This window comes from Triplophysa dalaica, chromosome 7 (assembly GCF_015846415.1).
Source record: "Triplophysa dalaica isolate WHDGS20190420 chromosome 7, ASM1584641v1, whole genome shotgun sequence".
NCBI classification, from domain to species: domain Eukaryota; kingdom Metazoa; phylum Chordata; class Actinopteri; order Cypriniformes; family Nemacheilidae; genus Triplophysa; species Triplophysa dalaica.
Window position 1 is genome coordinate 7,829,185 of NC_079548.1, and position 15,238 is coordinate 7,844,422.

Genomic DNA, 15,238 nt, shown 5'->3' on the forward strand with positions numbered 1-15,238 from the left:
TCGTCCTGCCTTATAGTTTGGTCAAATCAAAGTGTGTTAGGAGCCACAAGGATTATGCTTCCTCTTAAGGCATCTCACTAATAAAAAAACGTTGTTACTTTTGCAGGAAACACTTTATAATACCGTTTCATACTTAATAGGTGGGTAATGCAGAACAAATGGTTAGTGATGCATTAACATTGTAGTCATTACTGATAACTAATAAGGAAGAAAGATGAACCAATCAGTAGGTAACAGCATCCAGATGTTTAAGGTTAGAAACAATTAGTTACTTATTACTTATTTAAAGGTCCAGTCAGTGAAATCTAGCGGCAAGGTTGCGAATTGCAACCAACCGCTCACTCCACCCCTCTCTTTCAAAACACTACGACTGCTCACAGACCATGGCGAATTACATGTAAGTGGACCCGTGTAGATAAAAATAGCTCATTCTAAGGTGATAAAAACATAACATTTCATTGTATAAGCTCTTTATACACCTCTGAAGGCATATCTTTGTATATTATATTGTATTTCTATCAATAGAACATCCCAAAAATTACACACTGGACCTATGATAGTCATATAACAGCTAAATGCTTTATGTTGAAACCAGTAACTTTGTATTGGGACCTATATGACATATCACTTATTGCTCTCTAAACTCTTTTTAAGACGCTAAATGATTAAATGTAAATGTTATGTCACATACAGAACCATACAATAACTAAGACTCATTTAAAATAAGTATCTGTTATCTACCTCTTAACAGCTGCTAAAAATAACTGTGTCAATAAACTGGTTAAATATAATCTTGTGACTATTAAAAATAAAAAAAAATTACCTATTTTGTTTACTTTCAGTGAACTTCATAATGTTATTTCACCAAACTACTGTCCAATATTGTCCTGATTAAGATTTTTATTTTTAATATCAATCATATCATGAAATAAATGTATTATTCTTTATCCTTTTTTCTATTTCATTTATTTAAAAGGAAAAAAAATAGAGAAATAAACCTCCTAATCACTGCATCACTAGCCAACTTACCTCACAAACCTATCGGTTATATCTCTCCTTGTTGCTTATTATGAGTGTGGTGGGCAATAGCTCAAGAGTTGTGTTTTCGTTATTAACTATTAAGAAATTTTTGGTAACCCATTAGTTATTATAAAAAAATATATATTTCTATGTTCTTAATTAATTATTCTTGAAAATCATAGTAACCTTTTAGTAATTACTCAGGTCTTAATACATCAGTATTAAGTAATTACTCATGATCCGGAACAGTATTATAAAGTGAAAAACGTCGTAACTTTTTAATAATTAGGATTAAGTAATTACTTATGATCCGGAATTAAAAGACGGATAATAACAATTATAAAGTGAAATTCATGATAACCTGTTAATAAAAATGTAATTCTCGGGTATAGGAAATAAAAAGAAATCCCAAGTATCCCAATAAATAAAACAGTTCTATTAAAACAAAAGCTTGTAGTAGCTACTTTACAATCCACACACACCTGAATAGAGCTGACTTTTAATGGACACAATAGATGAATTGTTAATAACTATTTGGTACTTACCTTAAACATCTGGATGCTGTTGATTAGTTAATCTTTTTCCTTATAAGTTATCAGAATTGACTACAGTGTTAATGCAGCTCTAAACATTTGTTCTGCATTAGTTCCTGCATAACTACCTATTAAGTATGAAACAGTATTATAAAGTGTAACTCTTTTGCAAAAAGATAAACAAAAAATTGAGAAAAGAAATTGTCGTACAGAATTCAACATGCCAGAGCAAAGAGATTCTCTGCTTTTATCATCAAAAGTCCCGAAAAAAAATGAAAGAAGGGGAGGAATGTAAAGTATTTTCTCTGATGCTGGATGATGAGCAATTGAAAAATATTCTTCTTTTTCAGTTCACATTGCCTTGATTATAACCACACTTATCAGATTTTTTGTAACCTCACTTATCTGGGGAAAAAACAACGTTTCCTTAAAGGTGAAGTTTGTAATTTCTCCACCATGTGCGTCACCAAACAGAATCGCAATAACAGCCATTTTAATCTCCCCCATCTGCAAACAGGTTGTTTCATTACAAAGCCATCGCACTGCCTGCCTGAACCAATGAAAATCAGTAGAAATTACACACCTAACCTTTCAATCAGAAACGTCACTATCAGAAGTCAGCATCAATTTCATATTTTTTTTCCACATAGCTCTTCCTGTGGTCTACAGAAAGAATCTGCAAAAAATTTTGCATTTACGGTGCCAATCTTCAGAAACACAGCAAAACGCGTTAAACAGAGTGGAGGCTGCTTAAATGTCACACATTTTGTCTGAACTTCCTGTGAAGCAATCAACATCCAGAATGAGTGATGGTACGTATGACTCTTTACCTGGTGTATTGGGTGAATTCATGGGTGATGTGACTGGTCGCCTCTGAGTTTGAAGTTCTATAAGACGTTGGGAGAATATTGGGGATAAGAGTACTTGTTCTATTTCGCCCGGTTATAGAGGCAAGGTGCCGTGGGACGCAGAGCTCTAAAGGGGGTCCTCAGTATCAGCCATGACCGTAGACCCCACGGGGAGGGCTGTGATGGCAGGCAGGGCACCTTCACTGCAACAGACACAAACAATGGAGATGTGATTAATGTTTGGATGTGTGTCAATCTGCTCCAATATGAGTACACCACCCAAAAGGTGAACAATTTTTAGCCTTACAAATTCCCAGAATGCACCAGTTTGCATCGACTGCACACCATATTTACTTTCCATAAACCACCTTAGTCTTAAACATGTTTCACTTTGAAATGAACTACCACATCAATGAAGATGCATCTTAAAAGTAAATAATATTCATAGGGAACCTTCATAGGGAACCCACTGTGTGGAACAAGAAACACCCTTCCTTCCGAACAGAAACAAATGTGCAAGAGCAAAAACAGCTGTTGTCTACAGTCTCATTGCCGATTATAAACGGGTTTGTAAAGAGTCATCGCTGCCAGCGTCAGAAAGTTATTATGTTTCGCCTATAAGGGGGGTCGTACGGTTGCCACTTCCAAAACAGATCCAGAAGGCTATTAATGGGTGAATCACGCTGCCTGTAAGCAAAGATATACATATTAAGAAGATACGTCATTGCAATTTAAAGGAATGGGAAGGAACGCAACGCTCAATATGGCCGACCCTAGTGAAGCCTTGCGCATGCGAAGTGTCTAAGGCATCATAAAAAGTTTTTCTTTTAAAGCCATACTTCAACCATGAAAATTTTCCCATGTTTTACTCACCCTCAAGACATCCTAAGTGAATATGACTTTCTTCTTGAAGAATGAAGCAGTCTTAGTTATAATCCACGTATCCTTTTATTTCCAAGTGGTAGAATGGGAGTGAATGGGGGCCAATTTTTTGAAGCTCCAAAAAGTGCATCCATCGATTAAAGAATGGCTCTACACGGCTCGGTTGTCTTAACAAAGGTTTTCTGAAGTGAATCACGATGTCTGATATTAACAATGTCTAACATCAGTTATCCCTTAGCTGCAGGCGAACGAGAGGCTAGTTTTTCCGGCAAATGACGCAGGCTGTGACGAACAAAGCCTTTTTCGTTTCAGCCAATAGGATACCGCCTCCTCTGGGCGGGAGTTTTTGTCACCATCATTTAGCAGAAAAACAAGCCTCCCGTTCGCCTGCAGCTGAGGGATATAGGATTTCAGACATCGTCACTAATAGCGTTGTAAATATGGATATTTCTCTTAAACAAACGCATCGATTTGCTTCAGAAGACCTTTGTTAAGTAGCCCTGAAGAGCCGTTCTTTGATCGATGGATGCTCTTTTTGGAGCTTCAAAATATTGCCCCTTGTTCATTCCCATTCTACAGCTTTGAAGTAAAAGGATACATTGTATTATAAATCTGACTGCAATTTCCTTAAGAAGAAGTCATATTCATTTAGGATGCCTTGAGGATGAGTAAAAAGATGGGTAAACTTTGAATGATGTCTGAAGTATCGCTTTAAGCATAATTTGATCATAGGAAACAAACGGTATGGTACAGTTTACGTCATTTTTAAATGTTGTTTTTAAATATGTTGATTATTTGGGATTTTAGTCAGCGATGGTAGAAATATTAGTATTACCCGTTCACACTTGTCTGAAATATGTAATAACTGCCCTAAATGGCCGGAGGAGCATTGCAAACATGGACGCCGGGTGGCACGACTTCCCTACACAAACTTTGTTGCAAGTAAACGGAGTACCCACGCCTCCTAGCAGCGACTGGATATGCAGCGGGTAGCACCTTACCCACGCTGCACTGTGATTCTACCATCAGCCCTGCACAAATAAAGAGAATCTGGACTGTCTGGATTGAGCGGTGGTAAAGAAACTGGACCACACTGTATAAGTGTACGATGTAAGATATAGCATTCAGAGCACATTTGGGGATTCTTACATCGTGAATCTGGCATCTTGCATAATACTGTAAAGGAACATTTCACAGCAAATATTAATATACAAGATTGTTTGTTAAAGAAAAACTTCCCGGAGAAATCCCCAGAAATATTTGGAAGGATGGAGCATCTGCCAGACACTTTCAAAGACTATGCAAAGCCTTATTGTCAAGTTTCTTCTAAAGCAGCTTTGAATCATGGGTAAAACTGGCAGTACTGCACAGGGGAGAGGACAAGGTTGCATGCACAGGGACAGCGTACTCTGGCCTCACCTGCTGGTCGACTCATGCAACTGCAGCAGGAGAAGAATAGGGCATATGTAAAAGACTGACAAAATGACAAGACACGTGAAGACTGTAATAAATACATATAGGAATATTACTTTTATATTGCTAAAAAGTGAATATGAACTTGTTTCTTTGCAGTATTTGAGGTCTGAAAAAATACAGAGCATCTGTTCTGTTATTTTGACCTGTTTCTGTCGGTTTCATTTTCTGCAAATAGATGCGCATAAAAACAATATTATTATATAAATATTAGTAATAATATTGTTTGTAATCCACAGAATGAAACAAAAATGATAATTTTAACTAAACTCATACCTATAAATTGTAAATCTACAATGATCTCTTAATGTTTTCCTCGGCTGTATATCTAGTCCGTTATATAGTTTTAGTATTTTCTAGCTTGGTCACACGGATCAAACAGTTCGAGAAGTTGTACCTTTATATATTTTTTTCCATGTTATGCAAAAGGCTCACTCTATTCTCTAGTCACAGCCGGCTCTGACATGTCCCATGGCCTTGTGGGGCGCTGACATGCTGGCACACTTTCCGGAAAGCCATGTATTCACCAAAGTAGGCTGAAGCTGCTCTCTGAAGCTCTATCAGTAATTTAATGAAAGTGGTGAAAGTCCCTCCTGTCCAAATCTTTATCACTTCCCTCCCTCTCTATATTCACGCAAGCGTCCAGGCTTCATGCCAAAGTGCTGATCAGTGCTCAATGCTTTTATAAAGAATAGGATATTTGAAGAGTTTACACATTGGTTCAGTCATCAGCACACCTAGTTTGGACAGCCATTCTTCCCAAGGCTCTTCAATGTGTGCAACAAAAAACCTTTACATTATTTAACAACTACTTTTATAGATATGGACTAACTAGTCTATACAACAAATGGACGATAATACAACTAATAGAGAATGATAGATTTATTTGCAGCAATGTGACAGGATTAATTTTAGAGTATCTGCAATTGTGCGTTTTCAAACTTCTGATGATTCAAACATGTTCTTTACAATTTCCTGGTTGTTTCCATAGTAAACTGGTCAGTGTGCACACTATTTCTGTATATTAAAGGGACCCCCCAAAAAATTCTGTTGTTCAAAACCTCTATCAATTCTTTGTTCTTTTGAACACAAAAGAAGATATTTTTAAGATGTGGGAAGCCAAACAATTCTGGGGCAGTTTTGCTACCATTTTTTTTTTCCTACGATAGTAGTCAATAGTGCCCCAGAACTGTTTGGCTACAAACATTCTTCCAAATATTTCGTTTTTTTATAAGAAAAAAAGAAAAATATGTAGCCATGAAACAATAAATGTCATCAAGTTTTTTGTATATGGACATATGCTTTAGAGCACAGAGCTTCTTTAGTTCATATTTCACCAAGGATGCTGTTTCTACTATTGACAAATATTGTTTTAGACAAAAGTTACTAATTGGTAATTTATGTGTCTCTTAAATAACACATGACCTGTGAACAATGATTTAATTCTCCAAATAGATCACATTTCAATCAACACACATATGAAAATAAGAGCTGTGAGGAACAGAAGCTGATGTCAATCTTTCCCCAAATTACCCATGGTAAAAAACATCAGTTGTGAAAACTAGACATGACCTAAAACGTTAAAAATGTAAAACTGTACCTCAAGGCCTAGATTTAATTCGCAGCCGTCTCTCAAGAGATTATGGTAACATAAAGCTGTAAGAATCTATGGTAAAAAGTTGAATAAATCTAGCATGGGTATTTAAAACCACTTCTGACTGCTGGCTGGAGCACTAGGGATGCATTATCCAACTGACGTGTGAGGATTAAAATAGTACAACAGATTCGCTGCCGCACCCCCCTCACTGTTCCCCCCCACGGGACATGCATGCAGACGCAGCGTGCCTGCGGGAATACGTAGGGCGTTTGCTTGCAAGACAACGGGTGAGCTGTTTCTTGTTGACCCAGGAAGCGCTTACCTAGGTGACGACGGAGACAAAAGCCCTTGCCCAAAAATCCATAAAAATAGGGCACAATATACTGCATTATTATGAAGGAATTTTCCATAATCAGTTTTACAGCTGTATTTTACATTGCATTAAATTGCATTTTAGCATTTACGGAAATGTCCGTGAAATATAGGAAGCCGGGTTTTTTTACAGGATTTTGTTTTACAGTGATGCTTCATTCACTTCAGATGAGATCGAGGATACTCGTTTGACTTGATGTGAAGAAGACCCTTCAAAAATATTTATTTATAATATTGTCGACTATGCCACGTCTCACTTTAGATGCTGTTAAACAAAAAAACTTCACTCTATTTAGCCAAAAATGTTCACATGAATGCATTTTATACAAACATTCCCTTATAGAGCATCTCATCCCTGCTGTTATACCTAAATCTCTGTTTAGTTTTAATGCTTCTTTGCATTTAAGTTAGACCATATAAATCGTCAATAAGTCACAACACCACCTGCACCTATGGATCTCTGGATCTGCGCCCTTAAGCATTCAAGGTCTGTTTTATTTATTTTGCCATTTGTAACAGACACACACAGGCAGGTAAGGTTACAGAGTCCTTGCCACTTTAGAGCAGTCAGACTGAAGGCTGAAATCGGTCATTAGCATTCAGCAGAAGCACTACAGGTATGGCAGATGCCCAAGAGGACAGAGAGCGACAATGTCCTCCAGCAGACCTCTCGAGTCTCAGCCTGCTGTGTTCCAGGGTCCTGCACGGCTCACATCCACAGAGAGGACAACCACACTCCCCATAGCTTAAGTGTGACATAATTCATTCATTTTCCCATATCCCCTATTGGATGAGTAAATCTATAAATACAACAGTAGACTCCATAATCTGAGCCTATTAAAAATGGAAAGTTGGTCATTAAGTTTGGCCATGGTTCTATTGTCAGTATAACAGTTTGAGTTAATAATTAATATTGGATATTTTACGTGAATTTCTGTATGTATCTTCTGTTCATGCATTTCTGAATATTATGTTTGGCTGTTCTACATGAACCTGCTTAAGCGCAGATTGGTATAAAATAGGTGTAATGTCCAAAATAGTGAGTTAAACTCTAGAATATTCAATGTTCCCTAAATCAGGTCCAGTGTTTTCTCAATAGTGCACAACATTGAAATAAAACAAAAAGATCTCAGATGCACACAGCTCTGTTGAGCAAAACCCAGAGCATTACTAAAGCATTTCAATTAATCTTGTATAGACTAATTAGACTATTGACCGTTGGCATAATGTCTGGTCCACGCTGCAGCTAAATCCAGCCAAGAATCACCTACTTACACTGAAGCGTAACAGGGACCAGAGGAAGACTGAACAAACTGTTTGAGAGCATTTGTGTGGGAGAATTATAAATGGTTAACACAACAAGACTCTAATTAAATGTTCCCAACGGTTGATCTTACATCACATTTTAACTAACTCCAACCTTCAGTCCAAATGAAAGCAACCGAAATCTCACAAAGCAATTAAAAGACGGGCAGAGTTAGCTTTTTCAGTATGGAAAACCTGGGCTAGGTGCAAGCGTCAGAAATTAGTCAAAGCATATTTCAAATAGCTGGGTAGACAATGCATAACATGTCTACGGTTTTTGTTATGTCATCTGTGATCTTATTTTAGGTGTTGTGCATAGTTGTAGTTATTTTTAAGCAAGCATTTACAAATATAGTTTTAGATGGCTTGACACACCTAAGGACAAGTCAATTTGAGTCGATTTATTTAATAGGGCTGTCGTATGGTTAATACCGATTAATCGCATCCCGAATAAAAGTTTGTGTTGACATGATATATGTCTGTGTACCGTGCATTCTGTAACAAAAATCACGTAAAAAAAGACATTTTATGGCAGATGGAGCGCCAGAAATAAGCTGTAAAAAATAACTGCAAAATAAAATTACATGATTTTCTGTTTTTTGGAAAATTTGCTGTCTTTCAAAGATAGACAAAAAAAATCCAGAAATTTTCCAGCAGCTGGGAGGGCTAGAAATATACAGTAAAAATATACGTTATACCTTAATAATAAAAAAAATATTTTTTTACAATTTCTGTAATTTGACATTTTGACGTATTTAAAAATAAATGAAAAATGTGTTAATAATCTGTTAATTAGTAAAATGACAGTTTTAAATTAAACATAAAAAATCTGTAAAACTATGTAAAGTTAGACTTTGTACAGTGCATACGCATACATGAACACATTTAAGAAAAATATAAACATGAATAAAAATTTGTACATCATTAAAATTATTTGTAAATAAAAATAAAAATTAACATACATTAATAAATATATTCTACGCATATTTTTTTATAAAAACATATATTATGTTAACACAAACTTTATTCTGAATACGACTAATCGCAATTAATCCTTTGACAGCCCTTTTATTTAATGTAAATTTCAAAAACAGAGAGCAAATGAATAAAAATGGCCTGGAGTTAACTAAAGCTACTATCTAAAAAAATTTAAATAACTTTACTGTATCTACTTAGTTGGCCATGGATGCTTTGTACTTGAGCTCCACAACAGAACCAAAGCCATATCATTCACTCGCAGGGAAAGGTAAAAGTCTCTTTTTTGTGCGGTTTGATGAAAAGCTATAAAAAACTGTGGTGACTTTGTAAAGTGTTACATTACTGTTTGCTTCCTGCACTTTTGATCTTTATCGTGTTCAACACCTCATTACACAAACTCTTCACATTTCTGAAACGATCCTATACGGAATCTGTCTTAACAGTCTACTGAGATCCTGACGGAGAGTTTCTGACCGCCTCAACAGAGCAGCTAGCCTTGTAAAACAGAGTACAGGTCATCCATGTAGCGTAGCCAAGGCAACATCTGTTTTCAACACATCAAAATACCTTCAGATTTCCACACTCCTACATTCCACACTCACCTTCTGGCCCAGAGGGGTTAGACTTGTATTGTTAAGCGACTGAAGAGTCTGGCGTGGCTGTGGGTGGTGCAGAGGTTTGGATATTTTCTCCATCATTCTACACCCAGCGACTATTCATCACAGAACTCCATGTGCCCTTAATATAGGGTGCAAAATAGACCAACATTCTGCATTCCTTTCCGACAAACCATGTCATAAAGATCAGGGTGTGAACGTGTGAAAAGCAAGTCGACAAAAGAAGTCTGACAAGTTTTTACGATATACAGTAAATATGCATAAATGTAAAACTAAAGATGTTGGATGGAAAAAGTGATAAGAAGCTGCAAAAGCACTTGTTAAATGTTTCGGTCACGTGTCATTTCCACCTCAACAAAACTGAATGAGCACCCAACAATATGAGTTTATTGAAAGTACAATTACTGAACACTTACTACAAACATTTGCAACTCAGCTTCTTTGAATGACCGGATCAAAGTCCAATCACCTGTCAGACCAGAGACAGCCAATCACAGCAAACCACAAACACAGAGTTTAAAAATAGACCCTTATATATAATCATAACCCTAATGCAAATATTATAAGCAAAATGCAAATGAATAATGGTAGAACTGAACATCCATTTAGAAGTATTCTTTCATTTAACGCTAGGAATACAGGAGAGGGTGATGTTGATGAATGTCTTTAAACATATTTAAGTGGAAATAACTCAACCAATTTTTATGTTGCAAGAAGTTAATGTTGATATTAGACGATGTATAAATCTAATGCACATTATTGTGAAGTTGTAACATCATAGCAAGGGTGATGCATTTATGAGAAAAGAAGGAAATCATCAATCCTTTGCTAAAAGATCACAACTGTAACACCTGGTTTCCGAAAATTAGCCAAACATTTCAAGATCCCACAACCTTTAAGTACATAGAAGAACTGGAATCATAGCAAATTATAACATTTGGATGAAAAATCAATACTGAGAGAATATAACCAATTTATAACTTTCAAAATCTGTACATACAGACCCTCAAGTGTCTCAATCCCTAAACTGATTCAGGTAAAAATTGTTTTTTTTATTATGGATCTATAGACAATTCATTTTACAGAGGGTACTAATAATATACAAACTTATGAAGCTTCAGTTTCATCAATGTACTCTGTGTTTGCCAGAGGGGAACTGGAATCCCCTGGTTGGGCCTGGGTTCCCCTGAGGTTTTTTTTCTCTATGGGAGTTTTGGGTTCCTCAGCACCGTTTGCATATTGTTTTGCATCTGCCTGGCCGGGGGGCTGCTTTCGAATTCATACTTGGATTCAATGTGTCTCATGTACAGCTGCTTTGTAACAATGAAAATTGTAAAAAGTGCTATATAAATAAAGTTGAGTTGTGAGTATTCTGTCTTAAAGTCTTTATTTTTATAACTACATCTCTAATACAGTATATACTGCCTTAGTGTATATCGGCTGGTCTGCAAACAATGCAAAAATGTGAAAAGGAATATAGGATAATCTGAATCGAATATGTGGCCGCTGTCACCGTCGGCACCCAAAAATGTAAATACTGTCATGAATTACTCGCTCTCTAGTTGTTCCAAATCTGTATTAACGTCTTTGTTCTGATGAACACAGAGAAATATATTCAGACAAATTCTTGTAACCAAACAGTTCTTAGGCCCCAATTGAATACCATAGTAGGAAAGTTTAAAATGGTAGTCAAAAGTGTCTCAGAACGGCTTGCTTTCCAAAATCCTTCAAAATATCTTCTTTAGTGTTCAGAACCAAATAAATATGAAGGGATTTTCCTACTATGGTAGACAATGGTGGTCAAGAACTGCCTGGTTAAAAGCATTCTTCCAAAAATCTTTCCCTGTATTCATCAGAACAAAGACATTTATACAGGAACAACTCGAAAGTGAGTAAGAGAACGGAACTACAGCATGAGCACACAACACATCATCGATTAATCCCTTCGTAGTTTTTTTACATTATGCACCAGAGGTGGGGACAAGTCACATATGGTCAAGTCCAAGCAAGTCTCAAGTCTTAACCATCAAGTTTCGAGTCAAATCTCAAGTCACAGTTTAGACAAATAAAGCAAGTCAAGTCAAGGGTTCACCCTTAGCAAGTCAATTCGAGTCCTGATAAGTTTCAAGTCGCAATACTAAAATAAACAGGTTAATTTTTTCGATACATGTTTATTTTTGCACAGAAAAGATGAACTTATATACACATGTTAAGGAAAATAAAAAATAATTTTAAGTGATGAACACTTGCCTATGTATGAGCATAAGGTTTGGTTCCAGCAATCATACATTTTCATATGTTTACAAAGACACAGAAATTGAAATACTTTGAGAATGTAAGACTTAAGCATTTATACAGCCTTATAAACTAAGTATTGTGACTGAAAATCTGCCTATTATATGTTTTATTTATATGATGCTGTAATACTTGTGCTGTCCATTATAGGGCACAGTAGGCCGATAATTTAAATCTAATTATGGGAATCTCGGATCATCTTATTGACTTCAATCTTGAATCTCGTTAAACAAAATGAATGGATTTGACCTGGTTTCATTATTTTACACTACAAAACGTTTTGTTGTTATTGTGAGTGTCCACAAAAAATCTAGATACTTAACAGATTCGAACGATGAAATTATTATGGTCAGTATGACCAAAACGTTTTTAAATAGTTTTTCAAGTGCAAGTGATCGCAACAGCGCGTCGATCAGCCTGTCATGCAGTATAAGCAAGCTGCTATTCAGCTTCCACATGCAGTCCACACAAACACTTGAAAATGCGCACATTTAATATAGACATTAGCCTAAATGTAATATAGAGAAGCTCCTTCATTTTAAGATGACCCCCAACATTAAAATTCGATCTACGCCACTGTTATATCCAAATTCCCCAATACATCTACTTATGAGATGAGACGTAGGCCTATCAGTGATGATCAATGATCATATTTCTTATAATAAAGAAACAACCAAGGCCAAATTATGACAAACAGAAACGATTAATTCATTACATTAGTAATCGTTTTATGACATTGACTATAAAGAAATTACTTTCTTACGTTTCCTTGTAGTTCTTGAAATGTCGGATGAAATTTGACTTTGTGGTTGTCGTGTCAGATATTCTTGTGTTAATCTTTTTTTATTGGCACGGTCCAGTCCAGACCAAAATATGAATATTTGTGGAACTCAACTTTTATCTGCCATGTTTGGCGCAGTTTAAGTTGTGCAGCGTAAACCGCTGATTATAGTGCTGCTGAGTCGCAATACTTATTTTAAAAAAAAAAATAGTACTTTATTTTTCTTTATTAAAAGTGCAAGTCATTGTCGAGTCTTCCACTATAAGTCAAGTCTCAAGTCAAGTCTCAAGTCACATGCTCTCAAGTCAAGTTGAGTCATTTTCTTACTTCAGTCGCAATACCTGAAAATTGTGACTCGAGTTCCCCCACCTCTCCTATGCACGTACACGCCGCTTGCCAACAAAGAACAAACATCACTTAGTTTGACTTACCGCGTGCAGTTCATGTCCGGCATCTTTTAGCCATGGGACTGTGCAATCTATCATTTTCAAACTATCTCCATATCCAGCGTTATATCCACCGTTTACATAACAACATCCATCATTGACATGCCGTGAACAAACAGACACACCTAAACGTCACTATCCCAATAGTAACAAGCTGCAGCTGCAGGCCCACAGCGCAGCCAATCTTGACGCAGCGCAGCAAATCTTGATGTCAATCATCGGTTTGCACGTGTGCAGGCTTTTTTGCCGTGCTTTTCCGGGAGAATTGCCCAATGAAAGGAATAGGATCCCTGTTACCAAACTTTCTGAAACAAGTTGGAGTGCTGGGGGAGTGTATCAAGCACAACAAATACTACGACTACCTCATACGTCCAACTAGTTTTTTAACTACGTTCAACAGTGTAAAGACGTCAGAATGCATGACATAGCATGTTATCCCGCCTTTAAAAGAGAAATCAAAATAAATGTTGTAACCTGCTGTTGCATCAAGTGTTTCTTGTTGGCATAACTACAACAATATTGTTACATAAATAAACCTAACCTACCAAAGGCACAACAGTTACTACAATGGTACACCCATTTGAACACGTAACGGAACAATGACAACACAATGGCTTCATCGTTCATTCACACAAATGATAACAAGTGAGACACATCTTCAGATTTTAGTTTTAGAAGGAAAACATCAATTTTGGTACTCCGGCCTATTCTTGGGTGAACTAATGACAACTCAGGACTTCTTTAGATGAGATAATCAGGAGGAAAAAGAAAAAAGAAATGATTTAGAAATGATTTGATTACTTGTCCTCACCCAACCCAATTTACAGGAGAGGTGGAAACACTGAACGGACAGCCTTGCTTTTACCTCAGATAATAATCCATTAAATCTTAACGATAGCAAATGTTACTGTGGCGAAATATAAAAGATATCACATAATAAGTACTGTATGTATTATGTTAGGGAGACTCATACAAGCATACATATATACATACAAGAGATAAATGAATACACAGAAGATAGGAAGATAGATAGATAGATAGATAGATAGATAGATAGATAGATAGATAGATAGATAGATAGATAGATAGATAGATAGATAGATAGATAGATAGATAGATAGAGCTGTGAAATGTCATCTTAACCTTGCGGTAGTTGTGCAGTGTCAATGTGACAAAACGGCAATCGCGATACACAATTTTTTTGATACAGCGTTGCGTAATAAAAGAAGATCGTGTGTCCATGATTAAACAGCCTGTCCTCTAGTTCAGGTGAACATCTTCAGTACTGTACTACAGTTCTAGGAGATCGTACTGTACAAACTGCTCAGACATGACACGGGGAGTCTTAGGATCGTAAAAACATTAAACCCATCCCGTCCGGACTACCATCACCTCCCTTCCCCAAGAAATGGCGATAGTTAGCAGTAACGCCATAAAACTCGCACTAAATGGCACAAACTCCTGATGTTTGTTTAAGCCAAAGCGTCTGTCCAGGGAGCGAAACAATGTGTAAAACTGTCGAAATGCGGACAAATCCATCAGCTGTCATACTGTGCTATGCTGCGGCTAAGCTCGCTGTCTGTCGGCGGGTGTCAAGCTCAAGAGGAATAAGTCAGAAAATAAAACCATCACTCTCGGACGATTTAAATGTCTTTTACTTTACCTGGTACTTGTTGTCCTTTCGCAACACCGCGCGCCGTCCCCCTGCGTCTTATCTCGGCGCCTGTCGCGCACTTTATCACTTTTGCAAGGCCGTTTCCCTCCTTTTCACGAAAAGTGCCAATTTTCCTGTTTCAACTCTCTTTCCTCCATATTTGCAGCTTCTCCACCAACAACAACATTAATGACGCGCTCGCGATGTCACGTGATCGCGGCTGTTGGTTCTAAAAATAGCACGAGACCAGTGGGTAACTCGGCGCGCGGCACGACGGATTACAACCCCCAGAGTGCAGCGCATGGGTGTCATAGATGGCGATATATATAAAGATGTAACTTGTGATGATGTGTTCCGGGTTGTCAGGGTTTGGTGTAAGCTTGACCTCAGCTTGCCAGTTTTTTTTAAAGAAACGAACTAATCGGGTTTGTGGAGAA

The 15,238-nt window shown here is 36.9% G+C and overlaps 1 protein-coding gene across 3 annotated transcripts in view; it reads right to left on the reverse strand.

The window, feature by feature from the left end:
• Positions 1–15,233, reverse strand: part of hdac5 (histone deacetylase 5) — a 60,368-nt gene extending 45,135 nt beyond the window's left edge. For 2 of the 3 annotated variants that reach the window (XM_056752070.1, XM_056752071.1), the window contains exons 1-2: positions 14,811–15,233; positions 2,384–2,604 (exon numbers count right to left, since the gene is read on the reverse strand). In XM_056752070.1, the coding sequence (XP_056608048.1) occupies positions 2,384–2,405 (22 nt within the window). In that variant the 5' untranslated portion in view covers positions 2,406–2,604; positions 14,811–15,233. The remainder of the gene's footprint in view (positions 1–2,383; positions 2,605–14,810) is intronic. The other variant, XM_056752072.1, reaches the window with a different exon arrangement.
• Positions 15,234–15,238: the final 5 nt, after the last annotated feature.